The 14,058-nt window shown below is 41.0% G+C and overlaps 1 protein-coding gene across 4 annotated transcripts in view; it reads left to right on the forward strand.

Moving 5' to 3' along the window:
- Positions 1–579: 579 nt before the first annotated feature.
- APLP2 (amyloid beta precursor like protein 2) overlaps positions 580–14,058 on the forward strand; it is a 66,768-nt gene continuing 53,289 nt past the window's right edge. For 2 of the 4 annotated variants that reach the window (XM_028527344.2, XM_028527347.2), the window contains exon 1: positions 580–808. In XM_028527344.2, coding sequence (XP_028383145.1) covers positions 623–808 — 186 coding nt within the window. In that variant the 5' untranslated portion in view covers positions 580–622. The remainder of the gene's footprint in view (positions 809–14,058) is intronic. The other 2 variants (XM_028527341.2, XM_028527342.2) reach the window with 2 other exon arrangements.

Consider the following 14,058-nt stretch of genomic DNA (forward strand, 5'->3'; position numbering starts at 1 on the left):
CCGCCGAGTACCGCGGCGAAGCAAGGGCGAAGCCGGCTCCGGGTGGAAAGGGGCGCGCCCGGAGCAGGGGTCGGGGGAGGAGGAAACTACATTTACCCTTCCCCTCTTTCGGGGAAAGGACCTTCGGTTACCCAGCCAGGACCGGGAAAACTTTATCCTGCCTTTTTAATTCTGTAGAACCATTTTACAGAACCAAAAAGAGGGCGGTACCCAAAAGAATCTGAAAAATACCCCGTAAGGGCGGGGGAGCGGGGCGTGCCCGGATCAGGAGGCTGCAGACGGGCTGAGCGGCGCTGCGCCGACTGATAACCGCGCGGGGTGTTGGAGGTCGCTGCGAGCTACCCGGGCCGAGGTGGGCCAAGAGCCCACCCGACGCACACCCCCGCACACAAGTCGGGGCGGGGAGGAGCTGTCAGCGAACGGGGACGGGGCCTGGCGCAAGGCTGGAGAGGGCGGGAGGTGCAGGCTTTTTCGTCTCGTGATTGGGTGTGGGCTGACCAAAAGGCAGTGTCTTGGAGCGGTTCTACAGGCTGGCATTGGGTAGTGGAGGAGGAGGGCGTGGCTTTATGAAGTCAGTTCCGGTTGGTGTAAAACCCCCGGGGCGGCGGCGAACTGCTTTCAGATGCTTCTGGGTCGCTGTGGGGAAGGTCTTCGTTCCCTGTGTGTGAGCTTCAGGCCGAGCGCTAGAGCGACCCGGCGAGGGATGGCGACCACCGGGACCGGGGCCGCCGCGGCCACGGGCAGGTTCCTGGTACTGCTCCTGCTCGGGCTCACGGCACCCGCCGCGGCGCTGGCCAGCTACATCGAGGTGGGGAGCGGACGAACGACCAAGCGCAGTGTTTTTCACCCGCCGTGGGAGCGCGGCCTGTGGGCGGGTGGTTGGGGGGCGCGCGCTCACGGGGAGGTGGTGGTCCGGCGCTGCGGCGGGTCTGGCACTCCCTCCCCCCCACCCCTGCTTGGTGCAGTGCTCAGCCGTGGAGGTCGGGTTGCCTCGGCCGCCGCAGAGGCCAAATGAAAGGCATCGGGGCTGCGGGGGGCGGCGGACCGCTTCGGCCGACCCAGCCCCCATCCCGCCCGCGACCCCTCCGCGTCCTCGGGTGACCCTGCGCGGTCCAGACGCCCACCGCGACTTTCCCCCGGACGATGCGAGCCTCGGTCGGCAGACCCGACCTCGAAGCGGTGCGGACTATTGGGGCAAGCGCGCTGCCCGCGGACGGTGAGGGGCTTTCCTCACGGGAAGCGGGTTTTTGCATCCTTTGTTGGCGAGGTGGGCTCGGTTGTGGGATGCAGCTTCCTAGGTTGGCCCCGTGGAAGCGCTGGGGTGCCGGGCGAGCGCGCCTGGACTGCGCGGTGAGAGCGCTCCTGCACCGGCCGCGGGTGTCCCTCTGCTTCCTGCTCTAATGCCTCCCAATCGGGGAGGTCCACCCTGCCAGCGTTGAGGAGGCCTTGGAGAGGAATTGTTAGACCTCTTTGCCTGAGTCTGGTTAAAAGAAGGGAAAGCCCCTCTCGGGTGGCCGTGTTGCTCCCTTTAAAGAGTGGGTTTCCTCGAGTAAGCAAGGTAAAAACTCTTTTTCTGCAACCCTACTTTTTTTTGGTGCCAGAATTTAAGTAGTTCTGCTAGCCCTGTAAACATCTTTGTGCTGCGAGATGGTTATGTGGCCTGGATTCGTGGGCGATTCGCTGGAGTTGAGGCCGCGGGAACAGGCGAGTCCCTGGGGTCGATGTGGTTCTGCAGCATGTCTGGACACCGCCGCTGCACAGAAAGCTTTCTGTTTGAGCGGGGACGTGGGACTTATTTTTACCTGCCTTCTTGAAATGTCCCTTGAGCTGTTGGACTGGAATGGGTGTTTCTGGTGGTGTCGTTTATATTTTTCCCTCTTCACTATTTTAAAGATTACAGTTGATTTCTGCTTATTTAGCTAATTTCAGAGGGAAGTGAGACTGGATTTGATTACATAGGCATTGACAGACTTCCTAATAAAAACCCCAAGTTAGAATGTGTTGTACAGAATGTTTAAGTATTTCCACGGGTAAAATAAATCTAATCAAGACGAACTTTTTCAGATGGAACAGCTGAAAACATTTGTATTCTGTTTAAAGCTTTAGGGAAAGCTTTAGGGCAAATGATTTTTTTAGGGAAAAAAATCTTTAGATTACAGTTACTTTAGCTTATACACAATGGTTAGATTTATATCTTTGATCCTCGGTATGATGTCGCATGAAAGCAAGCTAGGTCAGTGGGCTGGGAGGGGAAGGGAAAAAAGGATTTTGCATAGAATACAGAACTTAAAGCTTACAGAAACCATTGTTCACACTCTTACCTTACTTCCCAGGGGTATGAGTAACTTCAGGCACTAGTGAATTCAGTATAAAGGATTCATCCATTTTAAAGAGTATTTTCCTTTCAAGTTTAAGCAGAATATTAACGCTGGTATGCCGGCTTCAAGAGAGAACTAACAATTTCAGAATTAGTTGTGTATTGAATTTAGATTGTTACCCACCACATTGCTTGGCTCCCTAAAATGATTTTTTTAAATGCTACTTTAAAATTTCTTTTCTTCAGAACTATGTTTTTGCCCACACTAAATTATTTTTCAAATGGTTTTTTCTTTTGTCAAGCAGGCAGGATTTTATGCGTATGTATATATTTTTATTTTATTTACTTGTTGTCAGGCAAAGGATTGCTTAAGCCTTAATTTAGATGAGAATGGCCTAAATCTGGATGTCTTTGGGAAGGTCTTTATTGAGATTAGCCAAGGGGATTCTAGCCAAATCCCTGATCAAGTTGCTTGGCACAGAATTATTAATTGGAGAATCTTTAGTGTTGCTTGGTGTTGACTGAATTAATCTCTTACACCTGTTTAAAAAGAAAAAAACACCTCTGTACTCAGGGTCACTTCCTTTTTTAAATCCAGGACAAATCCTGTTGTGTGCACGATCCCATTTGGGATTCTCAAACGTATTTGTGCTGAAACTCTGCACTGTATAAAGTGGACATTGAGGCTTCTGAGAGCCAGAACTTGAGTTCTTTCCTCCACTTTGGAAAGAAAGTAGGCCATTTGATAGCCAATTTTCAGGGAAGTCAAAGTATGATCCCTGCAACAGAAGGTAAAGAGGCTTTGTGTTGGCGTATTTCTGAGTGGTGGCACGGGGAATGTCTCAGTATGACTTGGAGAGATACCAGTGCATCTGATAGGAATATCAGTCCTTATTTTATCATAACTGTCTTTGAAATCTTTTGATGAATGCGATCAACTGTTTTAACAATCAGGTCCTTCTTTCATAGAAGGGATTTGTTTCATCATCTAGACTTGCTTGCCCCCCTGTAGCATAGCCACTTGTGGATAATGACCTTGCAGTTGTGCCTGGTGTGATCGAGGAATGAATTTTCCATTGTATTTAATTTTCACTTACTTTTACTTTTTAAATAATACTATTCCCTAGACCTGAAAATGAATATTTTAGGCTCTTTTTAACAAAATATTAGTTATTTTTAGAGAGGAGAAGGGAGGGAGAAAGGAAGGGTGAGAAACACTGCTGTGAGAGGGAAACATCGCTCAGTGAGTTGCCCCTCTTATGCGCCTGGCTCTGGGCCGAACCACATCCCAGGCACGTGCCCTGACAAATGGAACCGGCCACCTTTTGCTTTTGCTGGTTGATGCCCGACACACTGGACACACTGATCAGGGCTACTTCTGCTTCTAAAGACTGATACTCAAATCAGTCACTGGAAAACTTTTAACTATGTTTGAAACAACTTGGTTATGTGAACCTACTTTTCTAACTGTACATTTTGTGAAATATAAATGCACATCAAGTATTTCGTTTGAAAATTTAGCATCTGTGTGGAGATGTACTATAATTGTAAAATTCACACCAGATTCTGAAGACTTAGTATGAAAAAAATGTAAACTATCTCATTAATTATTTTATTTTAATTATTGTTCAAGTATAGTTTTCTGTCTTTTACTGCCATCCCAGACCACCCCCCAGCCCCTCCCACCTCCCTCCCATTTCCTCCCCCCTCATTAATAATTTTTATATTGATTGCATTGAAATGATACTACTTTAGACATTGGCTAAGTAAAACGTATTAAAATTAGTTTTACTTGTTTCTTTTAATTTTGAACATGGCTACTAGAAAATACTACATCCAGGGCTCACGTATTTCTACTGGATTGCTGGTTTAATGCCTTGCTTGCAGTTGGTTCTGCATGTATTTTTTTAAGCACAATTTAAAATATTGCTATTTTTTTGCCCAATAAATTCTTGCTTGAAGTTGGTCCAGTATGTTCTTAAGTGTTTTCTTAGGACAACTTTAAATGCTTATTTTTTCCTATCTTGATTTTTTCAATTAAATTTTATTTAGAAATAACTTTCAGCTTACCAAAAAAAAAAAACCCCTGCAGAAATTGTACAAACAACTCTCATGCCCTTTACCCAGAGACACCAGTAGTTAACATTCCCCCTACTAAGCATTTGCTTTGTCATTAATTCTGTTACGCATTTTTTTGAACTGTTTGAGATTAAGTTGCATAAATCATGCCCCTTTACCCCTGAAAACTTCAGTGTGTGTTTAAGAAGCAATGGCATTGTCATACGTAATCTTGGAATAGTTATTGATTTAGGGAAATTTAACATTGACACACTACTTTAATGAAATCAAATACTGCCTGTATTCTAGTTTGTCAGTTGACCCAGTAATTTCTTCTTCTTCTTCTTTTTTTAGATTTTATTTATTTATTTTCAGAGAGAAGGAAAGGGAGGGAGAATGAGGGGGAGAGAAACATCAGTGTGTGGTTGCCTCTCGCACACCCCCAACTGAGGACCTGGACCGCAACCCAGGCATGTGCCCTAGCTGGAAATCAAACCGGTGACCCTTCTGTCCGCAGACCGGTGGTGCTCAGTTCACTGAGCTGCACCAGCCAGGGCCCGATAATATTTTATAGCATTTGAAAACATAGTTATTTTTCAAGTTAAAGAGCTTTAGAATTTTTGGCAGTAATATGTGAAGAGTTATTTTTTCCAAATATAAAAATCAGATTTTTAAACTTACCTGATATTTTTGACTTTGGAAAATCAAAACTTAAAAACTTTTCAAGATTCTTTAACTATATTATTTACCCTTATGGAATTTGCAGACTTATGCATTTTCTTTTTAAAATAACAGTATAAATATTATATAGGTAGTGCTGTTCATTGTAAAAATAAAAAATGCCTGTAGCCCTGACTGGTGTGGCTCAGTTGGTTAGGCGTTGTCCTGCAAACCTAAGGGTTGCTGGTTCCATTCCCAGTCAGCACACATCATACCTGGTTTGCAGGCCTGGTCAGGCCCCCAGTTAGAGGCTTGCAAGAGGCAACCTGTCGATGTTTCTCTCCCTCTCTTTCTCCCTCCCTTTCCCTCTCTCTAAAAATAAATAAGTAAAATGTTTTTAAAAATGCATGTAAGCATAAGAAATGAAAAATAACCTGAAGTCATACTATGCAGGGAAACCTCATGGTAAATACTTTGGTGGTGTATATCCTTCTGGTTCTGTTGAGTACACAGCATTTCATAAAATGGCATGTATTGTGTAATGAAACCTGTACCTAACAATTATTATTTTGAGTTGTCCTAAAATGAACTGTTAAAGAAAGTAAAGTTATCTGTGTGATTAAGAAGTAGGGATAAATATTTGTATGGTAACTGTAGTCTCTACGGAGGGGGCATTTTGAGAAAGAATTTGCAGTCTCCTACACTCCAGTTTTGATGCGTTGTTTTTTCAAAAAGTGAGGTCAACTAGATTCTTCTAATGCTTAATTATATTTACTGTAGTGCACCTTGATTTATGGCCTGAGGTGGAAGGTGAACCATGAAGGCTCATTCGAATAGAAATGCGTTCCAGTCCTTTGTATCAAGTATAACTAATAATCACTTTTGCTAAGGGACTTTTCTTACATAAGTACCATGAAGTCTTTATTTGATAAAATCTTTTATGTATAACTGTAATCTATTTTTTAAAACAGGAGTTTTCATTTGTTATTCACACTGTGGGTGTTAGATCCTAAACAGTACAGTACTGACGACAAATATTGGGCAGTCCTTTTTACTCTACTGAATGCTCTGGCACGTGATTTCTCGGTCCCGCCCCCAGGGATTCTCATTGAATACACCTGGGAGTTCTCATTTTCAACAGCTCCCCAGGTGATTCTTCTCTGCAAGTAGAGAAAAACAAGACAACACTCCAGCAACAACTAAAAAACCCCAACAGCTTATTTGGGTACACTGTCTTATATAAGCTCCCAGACAGCCTGGTGAAGTAGGTACTCTTATCTCCACCTAAGAAGGGAACCTGGAAAGGCCACCTATATACAGTCATGCAGCAGGGCCAGGGCATGAATCTGCCTGTCCCATTCTCAGCCTGTTTACTTCCTTTCCTCTACATCAGGATGTTTCATAACATATCCTTTTTGGCTGTGGATTTCTTTTTATACATATCTATCTGTCTTGCCCAGTGCCAGAAAACTGGATTGGAATTTTTTTTAGAAGAAGCTAATTTCTTAGAAGCACATACATATCTCTAAAGAATGTAATTACAGGGGAGTTTGCTTTTACATTTTCTATGACTTTTTATTATTTTATTTTAGAGATAGGAAAGGGGGGGAGAGAGAGGAAGCGGGAGAGAGAAGAGAAAGAAACATCAGTTTGTTGTTCCACTTATTTATGCATTCATTGGTTAATTTTTGTCTGTGCCCTGACCGAGGACTGAACCTGCAACTTTGATATATAGGGATGATGCTTGAACCGAGCTACAGTCAGGGCTCTGTGGCTTTTTAAAAGCATTTAATGTCTTTTAATGTAATATGCAAATTCATTTAAAAAAATACTGAGCTTGTTTCATCTTTGTGTTCTGCAAATACACATACATACACACATGAATGAATGAAAATATGACTCTCGGGGGGAGTCATCTAAAAATCATGGTATGGGGTTATTTGGAAGAGAAAATGCTACGAAAACCAGACTTGCAATCACTGGCTTAGTTGATGGACAGAACATTAGGAAGAGGTTGATTCAGTAACCAAGAGGACTGGGATAAGATTGTGGTCCAGAAAAATAATCAGTGTTTGTGGCTGGGCGCCTTAGGGTTGGTTAGTTGAAAGCTCAGCACAACTCTCCCAGCCTGCCTTCCTCAGCTAAATCCGTGTGGTTGCAACACCGCTGTTGCAGTTCTGGAGAATATGCTCCAATGGGGTAGCGTTCGGGGGGAGAAGAGACTGTTTTCTTTTTTATCTCCTTTTAAGAGTGTACAAACCTTGCTCAAAGCCCAGCAGCCCGAGACCCCCTCAAGTCTTATTGGACAGAATTGTCTCAGGTGCTTCTAGCCAAACCTGAGGGGATTGGAAGGGGCGGGACCTCTGTGATCCACTGAGGCTGCAGGGTGGGGTTGTGTTGGAAAAGGGGACTGTGGATGTTGGGTAGGTTACAGCCCAGTGCTTGCTACAAGGGCCTTCTCCTTTTGGGAGGTTGTATAGCTGGCTAGCTAGAAAGGAAAAGAACTAATTTATTCTACCCGGGAGTTAAAATTTGGTGGTGCAAATGAGACACTGAGGAACCTTTCACAGTGCAGGTATTAGGATCTTAGCATTTCATGTTGAGGGGTATTACCGTCCAAGATAGAATGGCTGGAATGGTGAAGTGTATGGAAAATTTGACATGAAATAGTGGGTACATGAAACATGGATGAACCAGAAAGGAGGTATTTAGCCTAGAGAAGGAGAAAACTTGCGATTTAGTGGCAGTGGTGGTAAAGAACATAAGTATTTTTGAATATTTTATACTTCGTTTCTGGAGTGCTAAACAGATGACTTGCTTAGACTGAAGCAGAAATTTTACCTGGAGAAATGAGGGCAATGAGGAGGACAGGACCTTTTATTTTACTCCCTTTAATTATGATATTTCCAATGTAGCATATAGTAAATATATAAGAAGTATTCATATTCACACCTTATTTTGTTAAATTTTAACACTTCCATATTTTCCTTAGCCTTTGATTTTGAAAGAATGAAAAACAATGTAGACAGAGAAGTAAGACCTTAGAATAAGGCCTTTAAGCTCTCCCACCTCCCATTAACCTGCCTTTCCAGAAGTGACTCTTATCTTGAGTTGGGAGTTTAGCATTCCCATTCACGTCTGCATGCTGAGAGAGACCCCTGTCATCTTTTGGATTCCAAAGAAGCTTGCTCTGGCTCTTAGAGTTACAATAAGTGCTGGTTTATCAGTGTGCTGTCCATTGTTTGACAGTGTTTTATGATGATTTTGGAAGATACTTGAACTGGAAGGAAAGGTAGTCCCATGCCAGCATACAAAGCACCATTTCCAGCCTTCCCCACCCAACATCAGAAGCCCTTAGATATTTTTGAGTTTTATTGTTGTTTTTCAAGGATTTTATTTACGTATTTTTAGAGAGAGGGGAAGAGAGGGAGAGAGGGACAGAAATATTGGTTAGTGTGGCACCCCACCCAAGGACCTAACCCATAACCCAGGCATGTGCCCTGACCTAGGATCAAGCCAGGGACCTGCTTTCTGGGACAACGCCCAACCAACTGAGCCGCTGGTCAGCGCTTCTGTCAATGTTTTCATAGCGTTTTGCACAGAGATGTTGTATATCTGGTGTTAGACTTATTCTTTTTAAGTGGCATCTTTAAAATATTTTTGGTTTTCTTTTTGTTGTGGTTGTAGAAATGCAGTTGATATTGCCAAGTTTGTGTACTAATTCTAGTAATTGAACTGCCATTTTGAAAATTTCTGAGTATCTTTTGTGAATTATGACAGTTTTATTTCTTTCCTTCTGATCCCTGTACCTTTTATTTCTTTTTCTTGCTTTACTGCACCAGCTAGGACTTTAGTAAAATGTTAAAGAGAAGTGGTTATTAGCTGGTATCTTTAACTCCTGACCTCAGAGAAATTACTTCACCATTCATAGGATTCTTGTAGGTTTTTTGTAGATACTGTACCCTTTATCACATTAAGCTCCTTAATTCTAAGCTCGCCAGAGATTCTTGTAGTGAATGAATGTTGAATTATTTGATAACACATTTTTTCCAGCTATTAAGATGATCATTTGGTTTTTCTTTTTAATTTTGATAGTGTGAAATATATTAATTGATTTTTTAAAAATATACAAGTGACTTTGCATTCCTGAAATAAACCATACTGATCTTATTTAGTTATTTTCTGGATTTGGTTTTTAAAATTTTGTTCAAGATTTGCCTTTGTGCTCAAAAGTGGGTTTGGCAAACATATAATTTTTCTCTTTTATAATATACTTATCAAAAGGAGTTAAGGGAGGGGAAATTGCCTCTTGTTATGTTTTTTGGAATATTTTAATTTTTTTTATTAAAGTATAATTGACATACATTGTTATGAGTTTTAGGTGTACAGCATAGTTATTTAACATTTATATTCCTTACAAAGTGATAGTGAAAATTTAGTAATTGTGTGTTAATTCTCTGGAATATTTTATTTGAGATTGGCATTATCTTTTCCTTAAATGTTTGGGAAAAATTTACCAGCAAAGCCATCTGGAATTTTCTTTGTGGTAAGGTTTCTAATTATTGATTAAATTTATCGGCTGGCGTAGCTCAGTGGATTGAGCTCGGACTGGGAACCAAAGTGTCCCAGGTTCGATTCCCAGCCAGGGTACATTCCTGGGTTGCAGGCCATAACCCCCAGCAACCGCACATTGATGTTTCTCTCTCTCTCTATCTCCCTCCCTTCCCTCTCTAAAAAATAAATAAAATATTTTTAAAAAAATTTAAAAAAATTATCTACTAATTGTAGGATTATTCCTATCTTTTTGTGTGAGCTTGGTTTCTCTAGTAATTTATTTCATGAGACTATTTAAATTGATGTTGTTTATGAAGTTGTTCATAACATATTTATTGGTTTTGTAATGTCAGTAGAATCTGCAGTGATGCCCCCTTTTTCATTCTTGACTTTGGTTATTTATTTATTTATTTATTTAAATCAGCCAGGTGTTAGTGTTTTTTCTCTATTCCCATCCTTCTATCACTGTGCCCGCGCCCCCACCCCCCCAAACTCCCTGCAGCCATCAGCTTGTTCTTTACATCTGTGGGTCTGTTTTGTTTATTCATCTGGGTTTTTTAGGTTTCCCATATAAGTGAGATCATACAGTATTTGCCTTTCCCTGACTTATTTCACATAGCAAAATATCCTCAAGTCCATCATGTTGTCACAGATAGCAAGATTTCATTCTTTTATGGATGAATAATATTTCATTGTATATGTGGACAGCATATCTTCTTTATCCCCATTCATCTGTTGATGGACATTTGGTTTCTTCCATATTTTGACTATTACTAATAATGCAATGAACATAGGGTTGCATATATCTGTTTTTAAATTGAATTTATTGGGGTGACCTTGGTTAATAAAATTAAATAGGTTTTAGGTATACAGTTTTATAATAAATTATCTGTATATAGTGTGTTCACCACCCCCTGTCAAGTCTCGTTCCATCACCATTCCCCGCCTTGTCCCTCTTCTGCCTCCTTCTACCCCACATTCCCTCAGGTAATCACCATACTCTTGTCTGTGCATCTGTTTTGTTTATTTATTTATTTAATCTTGCTTAATCCCTTCAACTTTTTCACCCAGCCCCCCAATCTCTCTGTATCTGTCAGTCTGTTCCCTGAATCTGTAAGTCTATTTCTGTTTTGTTTGTGTTTTCATTTTCTTCAGATAAATACCCAGTTGTTGAATTGTGGAATCATAGGGCAGCTCCATTTTTTTGAAAAATTAAATTGATTGGGGTGAATTGGTTAATAACAGTGTATAAGTTTCACATGTGCATCATCTGTACCTTGCATTGTGTGCTTACCACATGAAGTGTAATCTCCCTGTGTTGCTGCACATTTGACCCCTCTTACCCTCCCTCTTCACTCCCCGCCCACCTTCTATTTTTAATTTTTTGAGGAAGCACTGTACTGTTTTCCATAGTGGCTGCACTTCCTTGCATTTGCACCAACAGTGCAGGAGGGTTCCCGTTTCTCCACGTCCTGGCCAGCTCTTGTTATTTGCTGGTTTATTGCTGATAGCCATTCTGACTGCTGTGAGGTGATAGCTCATTGTGGTTTTAATTTGCATTTCCCTGATTAGTGATGTTGAGCATCTTTTCCTGTGTCAGCCATCTGTACATCTTTGGAGAAATTTCTTTCTATTCAGAGCCTCTGCCCATTTTTTAAATCAGAGATTAGTATGTGTATTGTCTGAGGTCCTCATATATTTTGGACATTAACCCCTTATCTGATGTATTATTGGCAAGTACCCCCCTTTGTTGATAGTTTCCTTCATTGTACAGAAGCTTTTTAGTTTGATGTAGTCCCATTTGTTTACTTTTTCTTTTGTTGCCCTTGCCTGAGGAGACATATCCAAAAAGTTATTGTTAAAAGCTATGTCAAATAGTTTACTGCCTGTTTTCTTGTATGTTTTTAAGGTCTCAGGTCTTATATTTAAGGCTTTAATTCATTTTCAAGTGTATATGGTGTAAGAAAGTGGTCCAGTTTCATTTACCCTGCATGCACTTGTCCAGTTTTCCTAATACTGCTAATTGAAGAGGCTGTTTATCCCATTGCATATCTTTGCCTCCTCGTGGTCAAATAATTGACCACATAAGTGAGGATTTATTTCTGAGCTCTCTCTATTCTAGTCAACTGATCTGCATATCTGTTTTTTTAAAAGATTTTATTTATTTTTTTTATAGAGGGGAAGAAAGGGAGAGAAACATCAATGTGTGGTTACCTCTTGTGTGCCCCCGACCAGGGATCCAGCCCAAAACCCAGGAATGTGTTCTAGACTGGCTATTGAACCAGCAACCCTTTGGTTCACAGGCTGGCACTCAATCCACTGAGCCACACCAGCCAGGGTGTTTTGATCTTTTCTTAAATAAACCCCCTTAACTTTCATATAATAGGGCCTGGTGATGATGAACTCTTTTAGCTTTTTCTTGTCTGGGAAGCACTTTATCAGCCCTTCCATTCTAAATGATACCTTTGCTGCATAAAGTAATTTTGGATGTAGGTCCTTGCCTTTCATGACTTGGAATACTTCTTTCCAGCCTTTCCTTGCCTATGAGGTCTCTTTTGAGAAATCAGCTGACAGTCTTATGGGAACTCCTTTGTAGGTAACTGTCTTCTTTTCTCTTGCTGCTTTTAAGATTCTCTCCTTATTTTTAATCTGGGGTGATTTAGTTATGATGTGTCTTGGTGTTCCTCTTTAGGTCCAAATTCTTTGGGACTCTCTGAGCTTCTTGGACTTGCATGTCTATTTCCTTTGCCGGTTTGGGAAAATTTTTCTTCATTAATTTTTCAAATAAGTTTTCAATTTCTTGCTCTTCCTCTTCTCCTTCTGGCACCCCTATGATTGGATGTTGGAACGATTAAAGTTGTCCCAGAGGTGCCAAAGCCTCTCCTCATTCGTTCTGAATTCTTGTTTCTTCATTCTATTCTGGTTGAATGTTTTATTTTTTTCCCTTTTGTTCCAAATTGTTGATTTGAGTCTTGGTTTCCTTCCCTTCACTGTTGGTTTCCTGTATATTTTTCTTTATTTCACTTTGTATAGCCTTCACTTCTTCCTTTATTTTGTGTCCATAATCAACCATTTCTGTGAGCATCCCGATTACCAGTGTTTTGCTCCCTCTTTATGGTTTATGTTTTTGATGTCATTTTAGGTCTTTTTGTATTGTGTCTCTCCTAAATACCTGTTGTAGTTTTGAGTTTAGTTTGATGTGTCATTCTTTTAATATCCATGGTCATTTTTTAAGTGCCTAATTTCCTGTACTTATTAAAGATTTGGTTTTACCTGTGAGATTTTTCTCATATTTCCTTATGGTTATGGCCTTTTTTTCCCTGCTTATAGAAGGCCCTTTAACATTTTTTGTAATCTGGTTTAAAGATGATGGACTCCTTTAGTTTGTACTTGGGTGGAAACTATCTGACCTCAACCCTTGAGTGGTGATGTTACTGGGTTAATTATTGTAGGTTGTCTGTTCCTTTCTTCCTGTACTTTGTAGACGTTTTGCCCCTCCTTTATGACCTGAAAAGTTGCTGCTGAGAAATGAGGTGATAGCCCTATGGGGTTTCTTTGTGTGTAACTTATTGTTTTCCTCTTGCCTACTTCAAAATGGTCTCTTTATCTTTGACAATTGTCATTTTAAACACAGTATGTCTTGGTGTGGGCCTCTTTGGATTCATCTTGTTTAGAACTCTCGTTATTTCCAGGACCTCAGTGTCTGTTTCCTTTCCCAGGTGAGGAAAGTTTTCAGCCACTACTTTAAGTAAAATTTATGTTTCTCTCTTCTCCCTTTGGGGTCCTTATAATGTGAATATTTGAGTGCCTGCTGTTATCCCAGAGGTTCTTGTTTTTAAATTCTTTTTTCTTTTTGTTGTTCTGATTGGTTGATTTTCATTAGTCCATCTTCCAGGTTGTTAATCCATTCTTCTGTGTTAGCGCATCTGCTCTTGATTTCTTATAATATGTTTTTCATTTCAGTTGTTGTGTTCTTCAGGCCTGCTTGTTGTTGTTTTTTTAAGGTCCACTCATTTTTTTATTACACTTTCTAAGTTCCTGTATTCTACTTTCTTGTATGGTAAGCATTCTTATGATCATTTCTTTGAGTTCTTTATTAGGGAAATTATTTTTCTCCATTTCTTTATGGTTTTGTCTGGGATTTTCTTTTTCCTTTGATAGATTATTCCATCTTTTTATATGTTTGACTGTCTTTGTTCAGTGAATTAGACAAAACAGCTCTCTCTCCAAGTCTTGAAAAAGTGGCCTTATGGAGAAGCGGCCTCTATGTAGGCTCTGCATGCCTGGTGGTTTTAGCAGGCCAGTAGGATCTGAAGGGTGCTTAAGGTGTCAAGGGCACTGGCCTGCTAAGCAGGCGCAGCTCTGGATGGCAAAGCCAGGTGCATATATTAATGCCCTGTTGTTTCTACTTGCTCCCTTTGACCTGAACTGGGCTTGATCGATGTGTCTGGGAATGTGCTCTAATGAGT

The sequence above is a fragment of the Phyllostomus discolor genome, chromosome 13 (genome assembly GCF_004126475.2).
Source record: "Phyllostomus discolor isolate MPI-MPIP mPhyDis1 chromosome 13, mPhyDis1.pri.v3, whole genome shotgun sequence".
NCBI lineage: Eukaryota > Metazoa > Chordata > Mammalia > Chiroptera > Phyllostomidae > Phyllostomus > Phyllostomus discolor.